General features: G+C 47.7%; 3 protein-coding genes across 3 annotated transcripts; 2 read left to right on the top strand and 1 right to left on the bottom strand.

The window, feature by feature from the left end:
- Positions 1–11830: 11830 nt before the first annotated feature.
- Positions 11831–12939, top strand: N7446_012134 (bifunctional acetylglutamate kinase/N-acetyl-gamma-glutamyl-phosphate reductase; the record flags this gene model as incomplete). The annotated part of the gene is made up of 3 exons (XM_058520876.1): positions 11831–11833; positions 11957–12201; positions 12312–12939. The coding sequence occupies 3 exons, from the start codon at positions 11831–11833 to the stop codon at positions 12937–12939; spliced, it is 876 nt and encodes a 291-aa protein (XP_058366242.1).
- A 414-nt stretch (positions 12940–13353) lies between these two features.
- On the bottom strand, positions 13354–13858 carry N7446_012133 (uncharacterized protein; the record flags this gene model as incomplete). The annotated part of the gene is made up of 2 exons (XM_058520875.1): positions 13354–13540; positions 13605–13858. 2 exons carry the CDS (start codon positions 13856–13858, stop codon positions 13354–13356), a joined length of 441 nt encoding a protein of 146 aa, XP_058366241.1.
- Positions 13859–16872: 3014 nt separating this feature from the next.
- On the top strand, positions 16873–18137 carry N7446_012132 (uncharacterized protein; the record flags this gene model as incomplete). The annotated part of the gene is made up of 5 exons (XM_058520874.1): positions 16873–17243; positions 17302–17596; positions 17653–17729; positions 17798–17897; positions 17958–18137. 5 exons carry the CDS (start codon positions 16873–16875, stop codon positions 18135–18137), a joined length of 1023 nt encoding a protein of 340 aa, XP_058366240.1.
- Positions 18138–23268: the final 5131 nt, after the last annotated feature.

Raw genomic sequence — 23268 nt, 5'->3', positions numbered from 1 at the left:
TCTCATTTCTAGCTAGCTGGTCTGATGAGCTACAATTTTCTCTTTTGATGAGCGAAGAGGGGTATCCAATATAGTAGTTTTCAAGATCAGTTACAGTATAGCCGTGTCATGGGACGACCCCCACCCTCTCGGGTAGGGGGTGTCCCACAGCCATAATGCAATTAACATCCATAATGCAAATTTCCTACTTTTTCAACATTTACGCGTATTTCTACCCACCAAAAACGCCTAAAAAGCCTAGTGATGAAGAGGATCTGCTAGCTAAGGCATTACATGCTTATAATACGCAAGAATTTTCATCCTTACGTAAGGCTGCGGACCATTATCGCGTGTCTTATTCGAAGCTTCGCGTCGCAAAAACGGACGGCCATCTCTCTCCGATCGCCCTACCACTAACAATGCATTGGATTCGAATCAGGAAAATGCGTTAATTAGCTGGATCAAAGTGCTAAATTCTTGCTATACACCTCTAACTGCAAAAGACATTGAAATTGCCGCAAATCGCCTATTGAAAATAGCGGGTTCGGAGAGAGTTGTTAGTTCGATGTATAGCTATCGGCTTATACGGCGTCTACCTCCACATATCAAGCTGATTACCTAAAAACTGAAGGTATTATTACGAATTCAGGCTGAGGATTCTGGAATTATTAGCCATTGGTACGATCGGCCTGCGTATCTCTATCGTGAGCATGACTTCGAACCTTATGAGATCTATAATTGGGATGAAACCGGCTTCCAAATTGGCTAAGGACTCAACTAACACGTTATCTGTACGCGTCAAACTGCTAGCATTGCTACTAGAGATCGAGGTGAAACTATTACTGGTATTGAATGTATTGCCGCTGATGGTTGGGTGATGTTTCCGTGGTTTCTAGTTAAAGGTAGCGTCCACATGGAAGACTGGTATAGCACTACCTCTTCTTCGGCGTACAAAATTATCCACTTAACGTCTAGTGGCTAAACGGATAGTGAGAACTGCTTACCGATGGTTCTGCTTGTTTCATGAAGCCACAAAAAACCACGTACGACGCGGACGACCGAGGCTTTTGCTAATGGATAATCATGCGTCACATATAACTATCGAATTTTTCGATTTTTGTAAGGAAAACTTGATTATTCCTTGGTATTTTATACCTCACACGACTCATCTATGTCAGCCGCTTGATGTTGAGGTTTTTTTAAGCCTAAAGCATTATTTTAAGATGGCGAATAGCGAGGTTGTGGCGTCGGGTGGAAGCAATGAGAACGCGACTTCTTCCGCGATATTGATGCCGTCCGACGCCGCGCCCTAATCTCCAAAACTATCCAAACCTCGTTCAGGTCTACTGGTATCTGGCCACTAGATCCGACGCAGGTTTTGGATAATTTAGGGCAGTATTCAGATGAAGAGATCTTACGCATGTATGACGAGCCGTCACCCGCCCGCGAATTTCCAAGTTCAGCGACCAATTCTCCGCCCAATTCTTATGCGCACAGTGAAAAATTGGAGAAGACAGTTTCCACACTCCTTAATAACCCGGATCCTGATTTACAAAAAGTTTGGAAGCATATACGGAGGTGCAATTGATGCCGGAAAATCGTCTCTATACAAAGCGGAACTTGCTGAGATGAGTTTTACGCGCGCCCTTAGCCACAAAACGCCTGGGAAAAATCCTACAAAAAGCAAGCGATGGGTAAGGGTGCTACGGAAAGTCCCCTCTCATTGATTTCAGGCAATAGGCTACTACAGCATAGGTGTGAGAAGGAAGATGACTCGAAGCTTCGTGCTTGGCGGAAAGACGCAGTGAAAATGGCGGCCGATTTGGCGGCTAAGGAATTGGAGGAAACCCTTGAAAATGAGGAGGATGATACATTATTGGCTAATGAGGCTATTGACGGACTTTATTTCATGGATCCTGGACCTTATACGTCTAGAAAATAAGCTAGAAGTTGAAGAAATTGAAATTTGCATTATGGCTGAGAATTGCATTATGGCTGAGGGGCACCCCCTACCCGCGAGGGTGGGGGTGGTCCTGTGACGCGGCTATTTGGAGGGTCAAATGCGCTTCAAAACAGTAAACTTGGTTAATGGTCTCGACCACCGAGTTGACGCCACAATGTTGCGTCGAAAATCTAGGCTACCTGGGTGCAAGACAAAACCGTCGAGCTACTATTATTGAAGAAATACCAACGTAGACGGATTCTTTAGAGTCAATTGCATAGAATTGAAAACTCAGGAACCATGCCGAACCACCGGAATTAATCCCGATGTATACGAAGAACCAAGTTGATTGGAAATCAACTGGACCTTCTCGTATATATAGCCCGATTGTTTCCTCTGAATAAATAACAATTAATCTTCCTTTGAACTACAACAGATTGGGTTGCTAGTCCTTAAGAGATGAAGTTTCTCGGCCCCATTTTCGTTCCGTCTCCTTTTCCTATTTCCTCCCCCCACGTCGCACGCTATCCTCGAAGCATTTCTGTTGTTGCGTTTTAGTATTTCGTTCCACTTTAGTCATTCTTTGACAACTATGGACAATATTTAGGTCTGTTCCACTCATAGAGTCACGTTTTCTGCAGTCAGCAAGGTCCACCGTTTCTTATAACGGTCCTGGATCCGCTCCCGGACCATTCGCTTGGCAGCGCAGTACTGAGAACTCTATGCAAGAGCTCCACATGGCTTGATCCCACCGAATGTGGCGGGAATGTTTGAATACCAGGATTTTAATCTAACTAACGCAACCTGTCAGCACCAGCCAAAGCTACAATTCCGCATGTGCATTTATTTAAATCTCACATTGATCTGGAATAGGGGAGTAAATAAAGACCTCATTGGTCTCGGTTAAATCAGCCAGGAATTATCCTTCTCACACTTAATGCCATTGCCTCTCAAATTTTTGCGAATCATTCAGTCCAAAAAATTTATAAAGGCCGACGTTGCGGCTCTGGCTATCTCTCTCGGCCTTTTTGCCCCCTGAATTTGTTTTGTACGGCCTAGCAGGTCCCCGATTTGACGGATTACGAAACCAACGAGCAACTGATAGCCTGGATACTCGGGACGCTTTCTCCGTCTCTTATTGTCAACATACCGGTGAGTAGGACCCTCATTGTGTTATTTCCTAAACCTGAGCAGCGTTGCAAAGGTCTACTTGGGTGCTTTCGCGGCTTTGTATTCCTTCACACACTTCGAGAAAAACAGAAAAATGAGAAGGCAACAGTCTGGGCTCGCTTGCGAGGAATGTCGTCGACGGAAAGCACGATGCGATCGTGTGCGTCCTCAGTGCGGTATATGCGCTGATGCAGGCCGTACTTGCATCGTCGTCAATAAAAGGTCTCCACGAGGGCCCAAGAAGGGGCAATTAAAGGATTTGCGATATCGCTTAGGTGAGTTGGGTCTAGCTGAAGGGCTCTGGCAGTAGTGTCCACTGACCTAGAAGGGGTACCACAGCGGTGATCGAACAACAACTGACCAATCAGAACCAGCCCCTTGACAGTCACATATTACCAGACTCAAATAGAGGGAGCCTGGAACGAGAAGTGTCAAATGAACTTAACTGTGAAGGTGGCACGATAGGATGCGACACGGATGAGTTGCAAATGTTGAACTTTGCTTCATCTGAAAATATCTCCGTGTCTGACGGGCAGGAAGCAATTGACTGGATGATGGCGTATAATTGTCGGAATGAGAGATCGAGCACTTGGAACAATCTCGATAGAACTGCCCTCCCGGATTCATCGTCTGTCTCAGTTGAATCTAGCCATTGCCGGTATCGAACACGGTCTTTCGGAATATCTTGAACAATTTGGTCGACAAAGTCGCACCGCCGACACGCTCTTACACTCCCGGGGCTCAGGGCAGCGAGGGAGCACACTTGGCAACGCAGAGCCCATCCTGCGAGGTAGTCTTGTTTTCGCAGCACCTCCCTGCGAGGATTGTTGTTCACGCAGACCTATCCTGCGAAGCACCTTTCTACACTCGAGGGGCTCATGGCAGCGATAGCCGTGGTCACGGAAGCTCTCAAGCCAGCAGGCAAGGGAGGGACACTATGATGCATCAAAGTGTGAGGATGGAAGTCCTGGGAATTTTGGGCTGGGATGTGAGGGTCTCACGTATACATAGAGGTGGAAAGTGTTCCAAGTTGAACAATCAGTATTAAGAACAACTATAGTTGACTCTAGATACAAGACGTAGCGCGAGGAAGCAAAAGAAAGGTAGCTTCCTCGCGTTCAGGGGAACCCATGTACACCATGTGGGTCCCGTGCGGATCATATCTCCATCCGTTCCGCATGCTTCATCTATATCCTTGACATGGGAATCCGGCCCCTTTTATAATTTTTCGGTCAAGTCTCTACCAAGGAACCATTGCGCCGATGGTAGCGAGAATCACTGTCCTTTGGTTGGCGTTGAAGCAAGTTGAACGACGTTGAAACGGTATTTGGAGACTTTGTGGCCTGCAGACTCATGTTTCGACCTGGGATCATTTCTCTCAAGGCTTGCGTTGAGTATGGTGAACCACTTTCATCAACTGTTGAAAGAAAGCAACGCGGCAAAAATGTGATTCCTACATATTGTTGAGTTTGCAATTAAATCGCTCAAGCGGTGGCACCCTACATCTGCCCGTTTAGCCACGGTCACCGTCTCTTTCATGAGGGTTGATGTGCTTCAACAGATGCCAAAATAATAGGTTGGAAAATTTCTGGTTGACAGAAACGCTGGACTGTACTTGCGGTTGGCCGGAGGATCCTTTGGTCTCGCTCGAATCAATCCTGTTCATCCTTGGCCCCGCGCCGCTGAACGTTGTTTCTTCCCTGTCTACTCGCAGCCAGCTAATGTTGCTTTTACCAGAATATCTACTCCCTTACCGCACAGATATTGACATACTCTCAAGCTCAGGATGAGGATTGTCCTTCTTTGCGAGGGCATAAACAAAGTCCAGAGCTTATTGGAAAGTTTCCATAGGAAACCGAGCCTAGGACAACCATGTGAAATGTGCAACCAGGCCCACGAGCTAGGTTCGCGTGATCGCCACCCCCTCGCAAGATTGCAACGCTACTATCCCATTGATCAGACTCTGGATACAAATAGCACCCGACGGACCAATCAAACACAATGCGCGAATTTAGACAGACGCAGGTACGGTTCTGCGATGCAGATCCCAGCGACGACCCACGGGACACTAGATCAAGGAGGTTCTATTTATGGGCCGGAGAAGAAGTGAAGGATTTGCAAAGGTCCAGACCGATCCACAAGCCCAAACTTGACGGCCGTCAGTGTCTGATGGAAAAGGAGTTTGTTCGTAGAGGGTACGGCCGAGGTACGGTCTAGGCAGGTGAGGTATTTGGAATATCGCGCGGAATTCTGGCAACAGAATGGTAGGCTAAATCCCGATCCGTGGTTATGCTTTCCTGGTTCCTGTCACAGGAAAGTAAGTTCTCCTGTCAAGTGGCAAGTTGCTCCTTGTCTATCAGGTCTGTCGAACGTTCTAGAAGCTATGTCTTCTGTCCTGCATAAAGCTTTCCCGTAGAGATTGTACTCTCTGAATCCGACACAACCCCCTCAATCGTCAGTCCCATATCCCTAGCGGATAGCTTGTGGAAACTATGCCGATCATGGACAGATCTCATGAGCTTATGTAAAAATATCTCCGGTTTTTGCACTAAAACCGAGGAACCGATTGGCTGCCGAAAATGGATTGAGGTTGTGGGCCGGCCCTCCTGCGGCCCCCAAACTTTATCTCAATCACCCTCCTCATCTTGATTACGACTGTAGCGAGAGAGATCTTTCTAGTACACTGCTGGTATATTCCAAAAGCCCTGCATGAGCAGGTCGAGACTGTGGTGGTTCTGCCCCAATTCTCTGGACTTCTCTTTTGGGCTGTAGGGCTGAATCACGAGCAACCTAGAAAGCATGTGGGGCAGAAGCCCGGGCTTGAATCCTACATGATCACCGCATTTTCTCACCGAGCAGGCGATTCCATGGGTCGTCCAAACTTAGCGGTCGAATGATTTGCGGTTCCGCTAATGATCGTCAGCTGCGCTCGTGATTCCACGGTCTCTAACTAATTTCCTCCTGACTTGGGTGTAGGTCAAAACAAATCGTACGCTTCACCCCAATGATTACCCTGCTTTCGACCATCGATCCTCTTAAATCCAAGCAGACGTATTACCTTGAGCCGACAAGAATGCCGTATTTCCTTTTCCCAGAGTCCCCTTGCTACCATCCTGTCTCCCTACGAGACCACTCATAGTATCGTGAATCCTTATACGCTGTCCGCAGTACTTACCGGGCCACATAACACTCCGATGAAATCCTCCTGGTTTTGCATGGCAAGAATGGAAATGTGCAGGTGGGCCCGTTCCAAGGGCACCACCATCGTGCTCGAGTCCTTTGACTTTGGGACATCCTCTATATTATTGTCATTCCAATGAAGGGCGATTGCTACTTCCTCTACCGAATACATGGAACGATATACTACCACGCTTATATTTATCATGCCGAGGCTTCATTGCTGATCACAGCCTTTGATGTAGGAACATGCACCAGGACTTATTTATCAAGATAATTGGCCACTGTTCCTTGGACATCGCTATGTAGCGATCCAGCCGATGAATGCTGCTAAAGTGCATGCTCTGTTCGCCGGTATCTCAGCTTCCTAGCAGCACAGACACGATGCACATAGTCCCACCTCCAGGATGACGACCGTGTTCTTTTAGGCCGGCACGGAAGCGGTGCTGGCGTCAAGCGGTCTGTGACAAAGGGTCAGCATGTAGTATGAGACGACTAAGGGTTTCGTACCTGAAATTAAGTTCGTTTGAGTTGGCCTTTTGCTGTCATCAGGCTGGTTAGGGTCGACCGCTAGAATCGTTTGGAACCATTTGTCGATGTTCCTTTGGGCCGGGGTCTTGGCTGAAAGACTCGACTGTGAAGCGCTACCGACCACAGAGCATCGTACGGGAACGGCTCGCTTTGGTTTGCCTGACTTTTTGGGGAGCTTTGGCGCCAGTGCGACTCTGCTTCCGCAGGATATGGTACTTTTTTCCTCGTGAAGACTCAACGCTTCGATGCACCTGGTATTCTTCATAATATGCGTCGGAGAGAGCTTTCCACGACAGCTCCGGACGGGCATCCAACCATGGGAGAAGGCTTTTCTCCTCCCATTCTGGCCAGCCGCAAGCGTTACGTGGAGACATGGTTATGCTTGGGTAGTTGGCAGAAGTGGTCAGAACAGGTGAAGAAAACTGCAGAAAGTGAACTTGTAGATGTAGGTTGTTGAGTTTAAAAGATTGAAGTGTGGCAGATAAAACCGACTTTTATGTGTTTATGAGACCCAAACGAGCCCTCATTTTTGATGCAATGTACATTGTTGAGAATCAACAACGTTGAACGCGGCCACAACAGTCCGTTCTTGTTGACAATTTCCCGTTGTTTCACCAATTGGTAAATTTTATTGTCTGATCCGCCTCTTAGTGAGTCATTGTTAAAAAATGTGCGGATTCAGCAATAGATATCTACGGGCATAATGTAGGAATGAAAAATGCGTGCACTTGCGAACCCCTCCTCAATTGCGAGCAAGCAGTCAATCCTGATCCCGCGATACAACATGCTATAAAACCCGAGCGCCTCCTCCTATCACAGAAAACCAGAACTAGGACCACTCCTCACCCCATCGTAACTCAGACCCAAGTATGGGCGGAATTCGGAAAGTCTCGCACACTCCTCGACGACACAACTTTCGAAGCCGATTGCAACGTGCATTGTCCTTGTCGTCTTCTGAGTCTGAGGATACTGGTAGTCCATCCATATCCGCTACAGGCGATACCACAGAGGACGATTCATCCTTTCAGGAGGAACACGACTCTGTCGACCAGGACAATAGCACCTCGGCCGATGAGAGTGAACAAGAAGCTGTACAACAGCGGATGACTGTGTTTGGACACCAAAGGGACTTGGAACCACGTGGGCAGACTCAGCTTTCCGGAGATGGCAATTCGGTTGCTCTGGAATGCCTGACGGAGTAAGTACAATCCTATCAAGCACATAATCATGATTGGCCTGCTAAAAGCATCTAGACTAGATAACCGGATGCGGTCAGTTGTGGTCCATCTTGAGTGACAATGTAAAGCGCTAACTGTCTTCGCAGGTCTATTGAGGGCTCGTCGCATGACCAGGCCACCTGGAATGAAACCATTCGCAACGATCTGGCGGACATTTTTAGTCGATTGGCAATCGTCGAAAGTGAAATCCAGAAGGGGACCAGGCAGGGTTCAAACAAAGCTACAGAGGGCCAGAAGATCGGCCGATCCCTGCGTCGGCAGCAGTGATGCGACTGGAGGTTTACTTGGATGCCGAACCATGTATATCAGACCAAGGTCAGTCTGTATTGGTCTTGAGGTATGACCACCAGTTCAACCAACAGAATATGAACACGCTCATCATTGACGCCGGATTGGACGGTCACTGGATAAGCCTCAATTGACTCAGTGCCAAGCTAATGCCATGGCGAGCGATGGACCGTTTGTCGTTGCATGGGGTGTTTGTATTTTACCAGTGATCTTCTAAGCTCTGCAGACAGAAAAGTTTGACTGGTATATGGACTGTACCGAGATGGCTTTTTTGAACCCTCGCGCTATTGTCGCGAGCCACCACATTTTACCGAGTAGATTAAATGATAGGTTCTATTCGGGACTGTTGCGCGAGAGCCCCGTGCGTCGGGCCCATGATATTCCGTGCTGGACATCGCACGCAAATATCGCCTGGCCATCCCCTCCCTCGAAAACAACATCGTCGTTTCAAGGGAGAGCCGGGCTCTCTCCGCGACGGTTTCTTCCCGCCCACCGCGGAACCCCCCTCATGTATATACCACGTATGCTTCCGCATAGTCATTATTTCCTCCTACAATATACGGAGTGCCACGGGCCCGCCTGCAGCCCTCACGGCGCTGTAGCCCTCCCTCAACGAGGCCTACATCGCCAGTGCTCAGACCGCAGGTGCCCCGTGTGGGCCAAAATATCTCATTCGTCTTCATTTGTGCCAGTGTAGCAATGGTTGGAATAGATCTTTGATTAGTTCCATCATTGCAGCTGATTTGTATTGCCTGGCCCACTATGCTTGTACTCGGTCTGTGTAAGTGAGGAAATTTTCAAGAAAGCTAAAACTACAGTAGTGCTCAAGAATCGCACACATGTAACAAATGATCAAAGATTGGTTGCGGCTATTGAAGTACGATCCTTAGCGGTTGATACGCACAGTAGTGCCACATTTATTCACTTGCGATATCTGACCCAACGAGAAACTGCTATTTGTTATTGAATTGGACAGAAATACTACGGCAAGCTTTGACTGAACGCCGAGAAGAAATAATGGCTATAATGTGCAAGAGAAGCGCGGGCTTCTCCACGAAACCCATAACACAGATATTAGCGATATTCCAATCGGATCATTAGAGAAGCTTTTCCTTTACGGCATGAGAGACCATGTGAGTAACAATCCACAGGCCAACTTGGTAAGGTATTTTTTCTCATCTAAAGCGTATCTGAGAGTCTCGGCCTTGATAGGTCTGATGCTGAATACCGTATCGAGGTGCTTGCGCGTGCTCAAGTTACGAAAGAACGTAGCCCTGACCTAGGACAATTGATAGAATTTACAATACACACGGGTTGGCACAGGACATATATAATCAGAACGTAGCAAAATGCTTCTTCAAGAAATATCTGCACGTCGGATACAGCGAAAACCATCTTCTGCAGGAAAGTGAGGACCTTTTCAGGCTAACGCACCCTAATCGTCAGACAAAAGATTCATCTCAGTTGGCGGTAGGTAGTTCAGGTTGAATACCTGGGACATGGTTACTTTTCGATTCGGAGATGCTGGGAAGCATATCCTGGCCAAGCATACCCGCGCCGCCCTGATCGGGCCATTCTGCCTGGATCATTCCGGAGCCCGGCAAGTACGTTGCCAGTCGTCTGTTCTGGAGGACGTCGATTGCACCCCAGAATCGAGTGGTTGCGGATACCAGCTCTGCGTGTGCCTGATCCAACACCAGCTGTATATCATTCCACGGGACCTGATCTTGCAGAGCGGTGTTCGTGGATTCCACTTGCAGCTACAATTGGCAAATCTCACGCTGGAGCTTCTGCTGCTCGGCTAATGCAGTATAGTATCCCTTGCCATGACAGCGATTTGCAGTTCCGAACTCTTTTGCGCTTTCTCGGCTTTGAGCTGGTCCAGCAACTGAGAAAGATCGTGGTTCTCTCCATTTCTCTCCTCAAGCACCTCTTGAAACTCCTCCTCGATATTGCTCATCATCCCGGAGACAAGAACTTACGCCATGCCCGTCGATGTTAGCAGCAATGCTGCACTCGTAGACCCACTTTATTGGTGACCTCACGCAGTCAAGAGGAGCAAGAAGAGTGTAGTTTGGCCATAACGGGTCACCTGTCGCTGCGGTCGTAGACCGTAGCGTCAGATAGGGCCCGTTCGCGCTCCCTTGTGGAGAGGCAATATGTCTGTATTGTAGTGAATTCTATATACAGAGGGAAGGCGGGAGGGACAAAATCAAGACTTGACTGCGTGAGAGATGACGAGCTACCCGCAGAGGTAAGGAACTGACTCTCGTGAGGCAGTTGTAGGAGGAAGAGGCCCTCAGTAGTGTCGGTGTAGATATCACGTGAGGCTACGGGCATTGTGAGGCAACCCCAATAAAACTACTCCCTTTACGCGCGGGTGCTAGACGTTGAATACCTCTGCAGGGAGTTGCATACGACCCAACCCCAACTTGCAAATCTTAAGCGCGGGTTTCTCCATCGACATAGCTTCATACTCTCCGCAAGGTGATCTGTTGTATGTTTTCCCTTGATCGAAGTGGTAGTAAAAAAAATATTTAATACTAAAAACGGGATAGGATAAGCAGGCGGTCACTTGAAGCACACTATGCGAATTCGGAACTGATATTGGCAGATTCTCAAGGTAATAAGGTACCACTTGATCCTGCCATTGGTATTTGCATTACCCGGGCTCCCGTAGTCGGCGAGCTGTTTGTCGTCGAGCTTGAAGACAGTCGGAAAACTCAAGAAGTGTCATATTATATGTATGGTCAATCCCTGGGATGAGGATAAAACGCACAAACTAACCAGAAACACCAAAGCGCGTATTCAATCACCATGGCCCAATCTTCCGAACATAGGAGTTCCCTCATATGCTTTTCGTCGGATTGGGACAAGGTCTCGAATACTGTTATATCGATGGAAGTCTTCAAGAGAAGCGCCCAAATTGGAAAGTAAAGCATAGCTACAGTACAAGTTATTACTACTCTCCCAACTGAAACTATAGAACAAAGTGCAGAATCGAATCACAATCTATAAATCAGCATAAATCTATCAGAACACCCATACAGTCAATTGCATTGCTGTCCACGCCTCCCTCTAATTTGCCCTCAATACATATAATGTTCAAAAAGGAAATAAAACCAGACATTGAAAAGCATTACTAAGGGTCTCTGCCTGACCTGAAGCACTGCGTGAGTGAACATCTGCCTGCCACGGCGAATTACGGCAGCTTGCTGAGGGGCCTAGATGTCGTGACCTCTAACCCCTCCACGTTAATTTGCCAGCCACCCGGTTCAGATTGGCTCCCGTCGCCGTCAGGTCCAAAAGCCTCTTGACTCGACACGAATCTGTGAGCCCTTGTCGGAGTTTCTCGTTCATAGTCTCCTCCTGCCCATGTCTCAGCAGCGATGCATACACCATCCATTCCTGCGGCTTCCCGCATTCATCCCGGCCAGACTTTCCGAAGTTGATATGCCTAGATTACGAGGTGCGGAGCTATGCAGAAAAAAATATTCAGGTCCCCATGGTTAGTAGTGTATGCGCGGCTCCTTCTCCTCCTCTTCTCCCTAACACCCTCTCTCTGCTCCTCTCAATCCGTTCTACAAAATGAGGACGTTTCCCCTAGCAACCTGCTAATTATCAATTAAAGCTGCCGCGTGTTGGTGATCAAGATGCTGTCCCTTCACTCCGCGCTAGCTTCCACCAAGCCCCTCCGATCGCTGTGTCGACTCCCCTGCGCCAGGGCCGACCACACTCGCGCGCCGCCAGCCCTCTCCTGAGCTCGACCCGGAGCACCGTCGTCCATCTGCGGAGCAACATTGGTTCCAAGGGCGAGGCCCAGCAGTACCTGTCCCACTTCTCCTCCGTTTCCCCCAGCAGTTCGCCGTTATCAAGGTCAGCGGTGCGATTATCACCGAGCACCTCCAAAAACCCTGTCCTTGGCCCTCGCTTTCCTGAACCATGTCGGTCTTTACCCGATTGTCATCCACGGTGCTGGTCCGCAGCTCAACCGCACGATACAAGCCGCCGGTGCCGAGCCCCAATTTGAGAATGGGATCCGGGTCACGGATGGCAAGACCCCCGTCGCTGGCGCGCAAGCTCGTTCCGGAGGAGAACATAAAGTTGGTCGAGGAGCCGGAGCGTATGGGTGTCCATGCTCGGCCGATCACCGCCGGTGTGTTTTTGGCCGATTATCTGGACAAGCTCAAGTATAACCTGGTGAGTACGATCAATGGCGTGAAGAAAAAGCCTAGTGAGTCGGCCATTGCAGCTGGCTGCCTACCCATCCTGACTTCCATGGCCGAGACCCCCGATGGCCAGGTGCTCAGTGTTAATGCCAATGTGGCTGGTGGTGAGCTAGCCGGCGCTTTGGAACCATTGAAGATCGTTTACCTCACTGAGAAGGATGATCTGTTCAATGGTGATACCGGCAAGAATATCTCCGCCATCAATCTTGACGAGGAGTATGACCACCTGGTGACTCAATGGTGGGTCCGTCACGGAACTCGCCTGAAGATCAAGGAGAGCAAGATCTTGCTGAGCGACCTACCGCGCTCGTCCAGCGTGGCCATCATCCACCCTGCTCGTAACACAACTGATGCCAAGCGTAGAGGTCGGTCAACGAATCTATAGTTTCCAGTAAAACGCAAGTATTCAGGTTAGATAAAATCTAACTGCAGGGTAGGAGGCCGGTCAGTGAGGTAAGGAAGAAAGTAACAAGTTCAATTGTGGTAAGACTGATTCTTGAGGATTCCTCACGAATCTTTCACGGAACACTCTATTTAACATTGAGTCTCCAGGAGGACATCGAGGTTCAATATACCGTGATTCGGTGAGGACAACTCAACTAATGCAAGAATAACACGAGGGGGAGCATCTCTTATGAAACGTAAGAAAGAGGGTGCGTTATAACAATAGGCTCGTGCGGCATTCAGCCAGCCACGTTTTCACCTCCGCTTCATGGGCGAAGCGGTGCCGGTTATGAATAGCTTCATGAAAGAGAAGATAGTAACTCTCTACAACCAATTTTCCCTATGGCTAAATCAATCATGTCAGCTGGTATGAGGATGGCACTGGCTCCGTCATGTCCCAGAAATCCACTGTCACATCGCAGTTCTTGTAAACTGCATAACATTCCGTTCCCCCTCCAATTGCGGTGGGCAACCTAACCCAGTATGTGCCGTCGTAAGAGCCAAGATTGAAGTTATACGTCAAGTCGTGGTACCGAGAGTTGCTATATATAGACAATATTAGCAACGGAAGGTTCATTGTCACCTGGATAGCAGATGATGTCTTACCCATTGACTGCGGTTGACGATTGAAATTTGGCATACATAGTACCACCATGGAATCCGTCGGCATAGTAGGTGGAGCCTACATTGGTTGGTAGTTTATGTGTCTGGCGATGGTGATTTGAGCCGCAATTTGGAGAATTGATAACAGTGCATTGAACAGCTGCGTCGCAGTGCATAGCCAGCCTCAACATGACGACGGTTGCTAACAGAGCCTGTTTCGGACGGACACCTGGTGGGAAATAGGAGATTGTACGCATTCTGGAGGACGACGATATCAGCTAAATGAAGGCAAGAAGCCTACTTAACTTATGTTCGAAGGAGGATATAATGTGCTTCACCTTTTTTATCCGTAGTGTGTTGCGGCTTTTATAAGACCTTAAGTCTCCAGGGTCTGCTTTAAGCTGCACTACGAGACAAAATAAAAACTGTGTGAGAGGCTGGGAGCCTATTGGACAATACTGAAACAGTAGCAACATTCGTTATCTCGAGCAGATCCTGACAAACTAAAGGAGCGGTCAAATACCGCTATGGCCTTTTTGGGATAGGCTTGTTCATCGTTCACCCAATTTCCCCTAGTATTTGTATGGTATTCGGACTAAATTCGGATACGGTGTCTGTCGGGATATATCCTTCTATCTGAACAAGCTAGCGGTAACTTACTGCTGGCGACTGCCGGGATATCATCCCTTGCTTGGTGAACGCATTCTTGCACCAGGCTGCCGCCCCCGTGTTGTGACCGCCGAGGGCCGGCGTGTAGGATCCAGGGGTGTTTCCCAACTAGACTGAGGAGATAGATCTATCTACATGAATCAATCAACTTTCGCTTTAGGAGCATAAACACTGTTCAATTAAATGTGTACACGGTACCTAGCTGGTGATATCAACAGTGTCATAACACGCCAGAGCACGGACAGTAGGCTCGAGAGATCGCTCAACTGATCTACACACCTCCAATCAATCATCAGGTTCTATTTGGACATGTGCAGTACTAGCCAGTACATAAATTCCTAATCCTGTCAGATCCGTCTACGCTAGTGGGCCATGTTTCTGTTGGATCCCCTGTCCTGATGGTATTGTCCTGTCACCCTGATACGCACTACTCATGCATTAGGGTTAGACCTGTATCTATAATACTGGGTCGTGACCCACATAACTCTACTAGTAATACAACCATCATACACATGCTACAAGAGTTTCCCACATCAATAATTAACTACGCCAACATCAGTTAGCGCGTGCCTCCTACAAGGCTATCAGCCGACTCTGTAATTCTGGGAAAGGCGTCTCCTAACGGCATCTGGGCGCATTTTCCGCGATAATATTATTCGCGTTGCGGAATACCAACTCGATAGTAGTAGTAGAAGTCCCTAGAGAGGCATATTCTCATTTTTGGGCACGTTTGGCTTTGATTGCTGCATTTGCATCCTTTCCCTTCTTGCACGCATGCGGGTGGTAGAAACTGGAGGCCCGATTTCCGAAACTCGCGCTGCTGCCCTATTCGGGCTGTATCCGGTGCCCCGCATGCACGTGGCATTTACCCTACTTCTTCTGCCGGTTAAGCAAGAGAGTAACCCCTTCATAGCACCTGTATGTGGAGGAAGCTAGATCGGCTCAAGTTATTGATTAATTTGATTAACTTTTTTAGTTGAGCTTTCTAAGAAACTACCAGACCACCACCGCTCCACCACCGCTTCACCTGGCAAACAAAATAAGGAGAGGGGATAGGGGGGTGAATCCCGAAGTTTGAACTTGTTTTTTGCTTATCACTAGATTAAGAAGCCTTAACTAACCACAGAAGTTTGGTTGGCGGCTTGAGTCAAAACCTTATTGCCCCATCTTCCCCCCACACACGGCTCGGAAATTCGAGAACTCCAATTAGTCCAGTCATTATCTTCAAGCAATGTGGTCAATAATGCCGTGCTCATGCCACTTCTATCGGCACTAGGGAAAGACGTTTTACTAGCGGAAGCTTCTATCAGCACTAAAGAAAGACACTTCACTAACGAATAAATTCAGTCTACCCCACATCTCTTCAAATCCTTCATTAATGATTAACTGTTAAATAAAGAAAAAAATATATATACATATAAATAAATAGCGGTAATTGGCCGGGGACGCGAGAGCCTGAGCAAATAATGTTGAGATTCCTGCATGAATAGATGGTGTATACCAGATATATCAGGCATGAATCAGTCAGCGTACATCCTTCCATGAAGAGTACAGTTCGGGTAAAATTCTGTCATTTAAATAGGGTCTCTTTCTCAATGAGAAAGAGATCAGACTTAAACCACCTCTCTAGAATAGGTCAAATCCATGCCGTCTTGGGTTGTACATCCTGAATTTCCACAAATAAAGACATACTCATGTCGGACAGCCATTCAACAAAGGAGGATAATACCCAGGACACATTCCATATCCTTTGGCGAGGCTAGCATTCAGCCCAAATAAGAGACAGTAATATCGGAGGGGTCCGAATCGGGTACTCTATTAGGCAGCCGTCAAAGTGTATTAAGAGGGATAATAGCGATAGGAAGGTGGCCGTTTGGCCTACCGAAAGTGTCAGGGTATAGGCCCGGGTAACAGGTATATTAGGAGTTGGGGGTAGCGTGGGTCCGGAAAGATTGGTGAATTTCGTAGTGGCCGGTTATCTGTTCGGCTGTGTTATCCTTTCCGTCGTGGATTTCGTTACCACGGAATTGTACCCTGTCCGAAAGCGGCGCGGAAGCGATATGAGGTTGTAACAGGAATGGCCTCTATAGCTATGAAATACACTGGATGCCAATCAGAGCAACTGAATCAAAGAGGGAAAACAGCTGAGACCTGGAAAGCGTGTTGATTCTGGTGGACGATCTACTGAAGGCTGAGGGTTCAAATACCCTCGAGAATAAGGTGTCTCGAAGGATACCTGTCCGAGGTGGCAGAAGGTCGCAAAAAGGACGCTAAACCAAAGAGACGGTATTGGATGACCGCAGATCTCGGCTAGTCACAGTTGTACCTGACGAGTTAATACGATGCCTATCTCCATTTTCCTGACAGGTGTAACTTTCCGCCTTCAAGAACTAACAAGTTATCTGCATCCTGTGTGGCGCTATGTCAGAGATAAGGCTCATTTCCCGGATTAAACGAATCTTCCGATGTCTGATACGAACGAATACAGCTGGTAATGTCCCTGTAGGTATAAATAGTAGTATCCTCGAACAGTGCTTCTCCATACTACCGAACATTTTTACCAAGGCTACTTTGCTTTCAGCTCAACTCAACTACATCCATAATGCTAAGTCTATTTATTCTACTGCACTTGGGTGTTCGCATCGCACATGGCTATCCTAGCCCTGCACACCAGCAAAGTGCCAGAACCGCACCGTCGCTATTCCTCAAGACTCTCAGTGAAAGCAATGAAACCGTTTTTACTCCTTATAAATCCCTTGATTATGGACGGTGGAAACCTGACAGCACTGTCTATAACGGTGTTTCTATGGTTGAGAAGCATGCCGTTGTTGATGGCAAAAACTTGACATACCAGGACTTTGATATACCTGCACTCACAACAGAGCAGATTAGGAAGTATCTGATGTCGACTCCAGAGTTTTTCAATAGCGATGGGAAACTATCTTACACGCTTGAAGACGTTGAGAAATACAGGTAAACGCATACCGCGCTTACATTTATGGAACTTGAACTCACTACGATTCGAATATAGGCATTCCCTAATGTCAGCGGACCATAATATGACTATTGCTGTACCCAGTCGTTATGCCAAAAGAATCTTACCCCACACCACGGATGTTGAGTGTGAGTTTGGCAGCAGTTCATTCTGTATACCGGAATGCAGGAGAAGCTCGTCTAGGGCTGTTATTCAGTCGACAAACCCGAACGTCTATGGGGACTATCATTACGAAAGCGGCGCTTTGTGTGGCACAGGCTCTATATCAAAGAGCGTCTCCGTTACTGACGCGTCAGGGGTCAACATTGGGGGCAGTGACAATATTCCCGGGGTCAGTTTTGCGTATTGCTGCCTTTTAAAACTGCATATGCCTAACTTTAGCAACAGTTGGGGAAAGGATGGACGGGCGCACTAACAAAGTTTCTAAGCACCTTCGGGCTATCAACTTCTCACAATGCAAACACGTGAGTTAAATTAATAACCCAATCCCGATATGCAGAACTTAGGGAGTACTGATAACCCGTCTTATTAGCGTCACAACCACTATTTCCTATTCCGGCACTTGTGGGCCACATAATGTCTGCTTTCTCTGGGAGAGACCCCATTTTACCGTTGACAAAGGAGTCATTATTGTGAGTAGTGAGCAACTATTCTTGTCACTTTTAGCTGTGTAAGCATACTGAGTAAAGCAGACTCAGGAGTTTGATATCGCCACCAATAAGGCTTGCGGCTCTCCAACTGTGACGCCGTTTGAGGCCCATATAATGCATCAGGATAGCGATGCTGGAGGCGCTGGTATGTACCTCTCCATCTCATCAGTTCCTATGTTCTATTTCACCTGCTTTGTCTTCCCTGCTCTGCTACATCATTAAAACAAACGAGAAAAATGAAGGCTTGCTAATTGGATAGCTGACTATGGTGCTTGCTATTCTATGACGTACCATGGGTGCCCAGGCCCGGTAGAAGCTTCATCTACACTTCCCCGCTGTCCAGATGGCTATTGAGCACTGTACACGACTTGGACAGATGACTCTGCACGATATGCTTTAGGTATCCCTGTTTTTGGTGCTATCATTACTCCGTTCGGCTCACCCTATACCTCTGATTATAAACAGCCCTATTCGGATACGGGGCATGAGAAGACTCGTGAACGAATCAACGCTTTATCAGGGAAAGTGGGATATTTGATGCAGTGCTCATTGACAATATATTTTGTCAACATGGAAACCAGCTATCGCTTTTCGAAGCCCCGAAGCACACTCGTCCACACCAACGGCTCTGTCGACCCGAGATTCCATTTATGTGGCAGTATCATCCTACTGTGCTTTATCTACCACATGTCTCAGTGCCCTTCATCCATAAGCGATACGGCCACAGCTTTGGTTTCTCTCTTAGCCAATCGCGTTTGTTTTGGGACTTCTACCTTTTGTCACTACGTGCTGGATCGGGAAAGCACCTCCCTTCTTCCTACTTCCTGCTGGACCACCTTGGAATTATTCTTCACATATGGGGGACATCTGTATCAGTCTTGCTTTTAGAGGCTACTGATAGCGGGAACAACAATTCCATTTTCCTGGAAGTCACACTGGGCGGGGTGGTCTGTGCCACTTATTTGATAACCTGGCCAAGAGAGAAGAGCGAACGAGTGCTGGTGATTGGAGGGTTTGGAGTCTTGGTTTTATGCAGCGTCTCGCTCTACAACGCTGTCTTTTCTGATATATCTCGACTGACAGCCTCTTATATCTTTATGGCTTTGGTTAACGGCATCGGAGGGTGGTTCTTCTCTCATGGGTCTATTCAAGTCCTGAGTCAACGTTTTCCCAAGCCCTATACTGTGTCGGGGCATACGTTGATGCACCTATGCTCCCTGATTGCATCCATATTTCACGCCTCAATCTTGGTTTCTTCTGTTTGTACTGTATCGGGGGCGGAGTGCCAATCAGCAATCTTTACCCGTCCCAGGATATATCTAAAGTGCCCTGGGATATACATCGTCACCGCCCTACATGGAGATAGGGTTATGGGTGCGCAGAATAAAAATTGATATCTGATATCCGGGTACATGTAACTACTTCCTGTAAAATCTTTCCATCTCTGGTCGTCTTTAAGCACGAAGTAAGATACAGGACTCAAATAACGAACTTTGGAAAACCACCCCCACTATGCATTTCACAATATGGGATTCATCGATAATTCTTCGGTACGAGCCAGTTTGGGGAGCTTTCCCTTTCGACGTCCGCCCCCATATTTTATGGATAATTCTTCCATCATAATTTTTTATCGGCTTAGGATATGTGTTGCTCTGTTATCTGTCAGGAAAACGGAATAGGGGCGATGTAGAGCGACTATGAATTATTGATCGCGTCAAAACATACCAAGCTTTCTGTTGCAGGGGGCCAGTTTGGTGACTGTGATGCGAGCGTATATATCAATCCACTTTTCCTCATACGCAGAACTAGGTAAACATCTGCTTCACACTCTTGAGAGTACTCGAAAGTTTTCTTAAACAGGCTGTGTCTTCCCCTTAAGATTTTCTGACCGTCCCTCCTGGATTGTGATGTTTTTAAATGAATACCTACCCGATCTAAAGAACAGCGTGTCGCACATGCTTGAGTGTCCATAGTGAGCTGAGTGAAATCGATTAGACACACTTTCAAGCTGAAGGCCTTTGGTCTGGCTTTATGGGAGCCTTGACTGAGCTAAAAATAGGTTGTGGGTCTCGTGGAACTGAGATTGACCAAATCGTCTCCACACTGACGTAGAACCTTTTCTCCTTGCCCTGGAGGCCTTCCTTTACGATCAGAGACTCCCAGTGTGAGAGTGGTCGTGCCACAAATGGTGCTGAAGCGTCTAGAGAAATTATTTTATCTTCCTCCAAGTCTTTGTATGAAGTTGACAAAGAGCTTGTTGTGGTAGTGGAGGTGCGTGGGAAAAAGCCTATTGGATGTCCAACTTCGCGGTTCAGAACCGCCTACTCTGCGACCACCAGGCTCACGGGGTCTTTGCTTGGAGACTAGAACCTTCGATCCAGCATTGCCCCTCCATTCCGTCTGGTCGCGCGCCATGCCCCACCCTGGCTTTAAATTGGTCGTTCCCCCCAGTCCCCTCTTCCGTCTCTTTTGTCCCCGACTTTCTTCCCAGCTTTGGCTTTCCCTGCTCAGGTGCTGCGCACCTGTGCGTCCCATCCTTATTGTACATTTGGCTCCCCTCCCCACACTCGTTTTTCCTTGCCTCTTTATTGTTTGGTCTGCATTAATACGGGAATTACAACATGTCCCAAGAGGAAGGCTTCATGCAGCAATGGGGGTTTGGACTATCTGAGCTACATTGTTTGATATTGACAGATCCCAAGGACTCATCTTCAAATGAGGATTTATCGGGCTATCAGCAATTTGCAAGGTCTGAAGAAGTAAGTATCAGAGCTTGGATATCATATAGGCTGCGGATGATTGTCAGTTCCCTGGTTTGGTTCGATATAACTCTTAGCCCTTCAATCCCTTCCAGAGGCTCAGAGGCATGATGTGGCCGCCAAAGTGGGTATTACATCGTTGATGGCAACCATACGTTGTCTCGACACGCCCGGAAATCAAGTCTTACTGGACTCGCAGGTTGGAGAAAATGACGGTGCATAGCTTGTTCCATTTCAACTTCTGCTTTGATTTGCTACGCAATTTGTTCGACACTGCATGTACTGATTTTATACCTGTAGGTCCTACGACGGAAGCCACTGGCTGGGGTGAGTTCAGTGAGTTCACCCACGATCTCGGTATCTCGCCCATACCTTCGAACTCGGAGATTAGTCCGCCAAAACCACAGCCTTTGGAAACAACCTCCTATCCAACCCCCAGTCAGTTCCCAGTCCGGACGCAGGAACCAATACCTTAGGCTCTGATTTCTCGAGTCCGGCGGATCTCGATCCTTTCCAGTTGCTGGATGTGCCAAGACCCGCACATTTGTACCCGACCCAGTCCACATTCGATTGTACGCCGCGACCGGCAACTGGCCTAGAGGGTTCTACGCTACATAATGCGCCCGAACATATGAATGGCATTGGCATGGGTCCACCACTGGAAGAGCCAGCGGCGCTCATCTCCCAAGCTGCTGAGCAATGTTTAAGTCCACATATGGTGGATGACCCTGCTGAGGGAAATCAATCCGCTAGTCAGTCTCTTTCCCTTGAAGCTTTGCAACATGCCCAGGTCCCTGAAGTTGCGCCCCTAGACCATGCTCAAAACATGATACTATTTTTTCCGGATTTAAGTACAAACAAACTTCGACAAGCTATGGAACTAGGTGACCAAGACTTGGCCCACTTGGAATCACAAGTCAATCACTGGCAAGCTGAACGATTGTGGAGTTTCGTGGGTGTTTCACCAGGGTCGTCTGCAAGACAAAGGATCGCTGGAATCTGTAGATACATCAAAGACATGGGCAATCCAAGCGCGGAAAACTACATGAGGATCCGACTCGCAAAAGTCCAAGTCAACATGCTCTATGAGACCATCTGCAAAGAGGAAAAGAATCGGCGTCTCGGTCTCGGACCGAGGAAGTTCACCACCCATGTTCTTAACTGCATCGAGGCAGCCATTAGCAATCCTGGTGACCGACGCCTTCCTGTTCCCAGAAAGTCACTTGTTCGCGACGCTATCTTTCGATATAAGCAGGTTGGTAAAAAATGGTCGGTGTCACAAGGTCTAAGTATGACGTTGCTTGTTGGCCAAGACTGTGGAAGGACAATGTAAGCGCTACCATAAAGGTCGAAAATTCCCTGGCTAAAATCATGCAGAGAAAATGGCCAATTCACTCAGATGCAGATGAAGGCTTTGATGTTCCATGTTTCGGCAACTCGGCCTGATATTATCAGTCTCTGCAGCAAATTAGAACATGCTGTCAGCTATTTTCTGGCACATAATCAGTTGCCAGCGCATCCCACGTTGGACGACGTTCGAAAAATGATAGGGATTCACAATTCAATGACAGCGATCGTAGATTAACAGGGATGGACAGATTAAAGATTGCGCCGTTTTCTTCAGATGAATATCCAAGTCCAATTTTGGCCTGGAAATTTGGCCTGCGCTATTTTGCGTTTGATTTTGCATGGTCGAATTCTTTTCAGCTTAGCTGCAAATAGAACATGAATCAATTATTCCCGCCATACCACGTTCAAGCAATGGGTCCTCTCATTCACTGCGTAATTTCCCAGTCAAGATGAGGAGCTCCAAGCAAATCGGCCATTCAAGGACGAGGAGTTTTCATGCAAGATGCAACTCCCAACGTCAAGCTCAACCTTCGTTCTCCAATCCGGAAAAGGGACCGAGTTACCTCAACTCAACAAACTCCGAGACTGGACATGCACCGTTGACCTTAAATGGCAATAACTCAAATCGATACAATCTCCGACCAAACAGACCCACACCCTTCGCAGAGCAAAAGCCACGATATATGGTTGACCGCGTCCGTTTCCCTCACTTTTTCGAATCGTATAGCAATCTCTCAGGCCATACAACTTACCAGACAGTGAATACTTTCCTCCATCGCATACACCTACACCGAGGAAATGACCCTTTTTACCTTACAAAACATACCATGGAGTGTGTAGGCACTCAATCATGCTGCCATGCGCGAGGGTCTGGAAAAATGTAACGTTTCCAAAGGGCCAGTTAGTGGGTACATACCCTTTCAGATCGACATTAATAAGGGGACGAAGTGTCCCCCCAAATCAGCGGAGCAAAACTGGGGTCAGATTTCCGCCCAACTGTTAAACACTGCAAACGGGTCACAGTTAGGTTAGAAGGGTTCTGGGTTATTCTTGCCTTATTCTCAGACCTCGAATGGATCCGCCCCAAAGGCGGATCCGGACCTAACTCTTCGATCAGCGGGGCGTAACGTATTTCACATCCCGCCTAACCTATTAATCTCAAATGCATTTATCTTAACCAAAACGCCATTAAATTCAATCAGCTAAACTCGAGGTCTATTAATACATGTAGTCAATTCATGACC

Source organism: Penicillium canescens (assembly GCF_028828765.1).
Source record: "Penicillium canescens strain IBT 15451 chromosome Unknown utg000010l_segment0_segment0, whole genome shotgun sequence".
Taxonomy (NCBI): Eukaryota; Fungi; Ascomycota; class Eurotiomycetes; order Eurotiales; family Aspergillaceae; genus Penicillium; species Penicillium canescens.
Note: the sequence above shows the minus strand (reverse complement) of the source record. Positions and strands in the feature narration are given on the sequence as shown.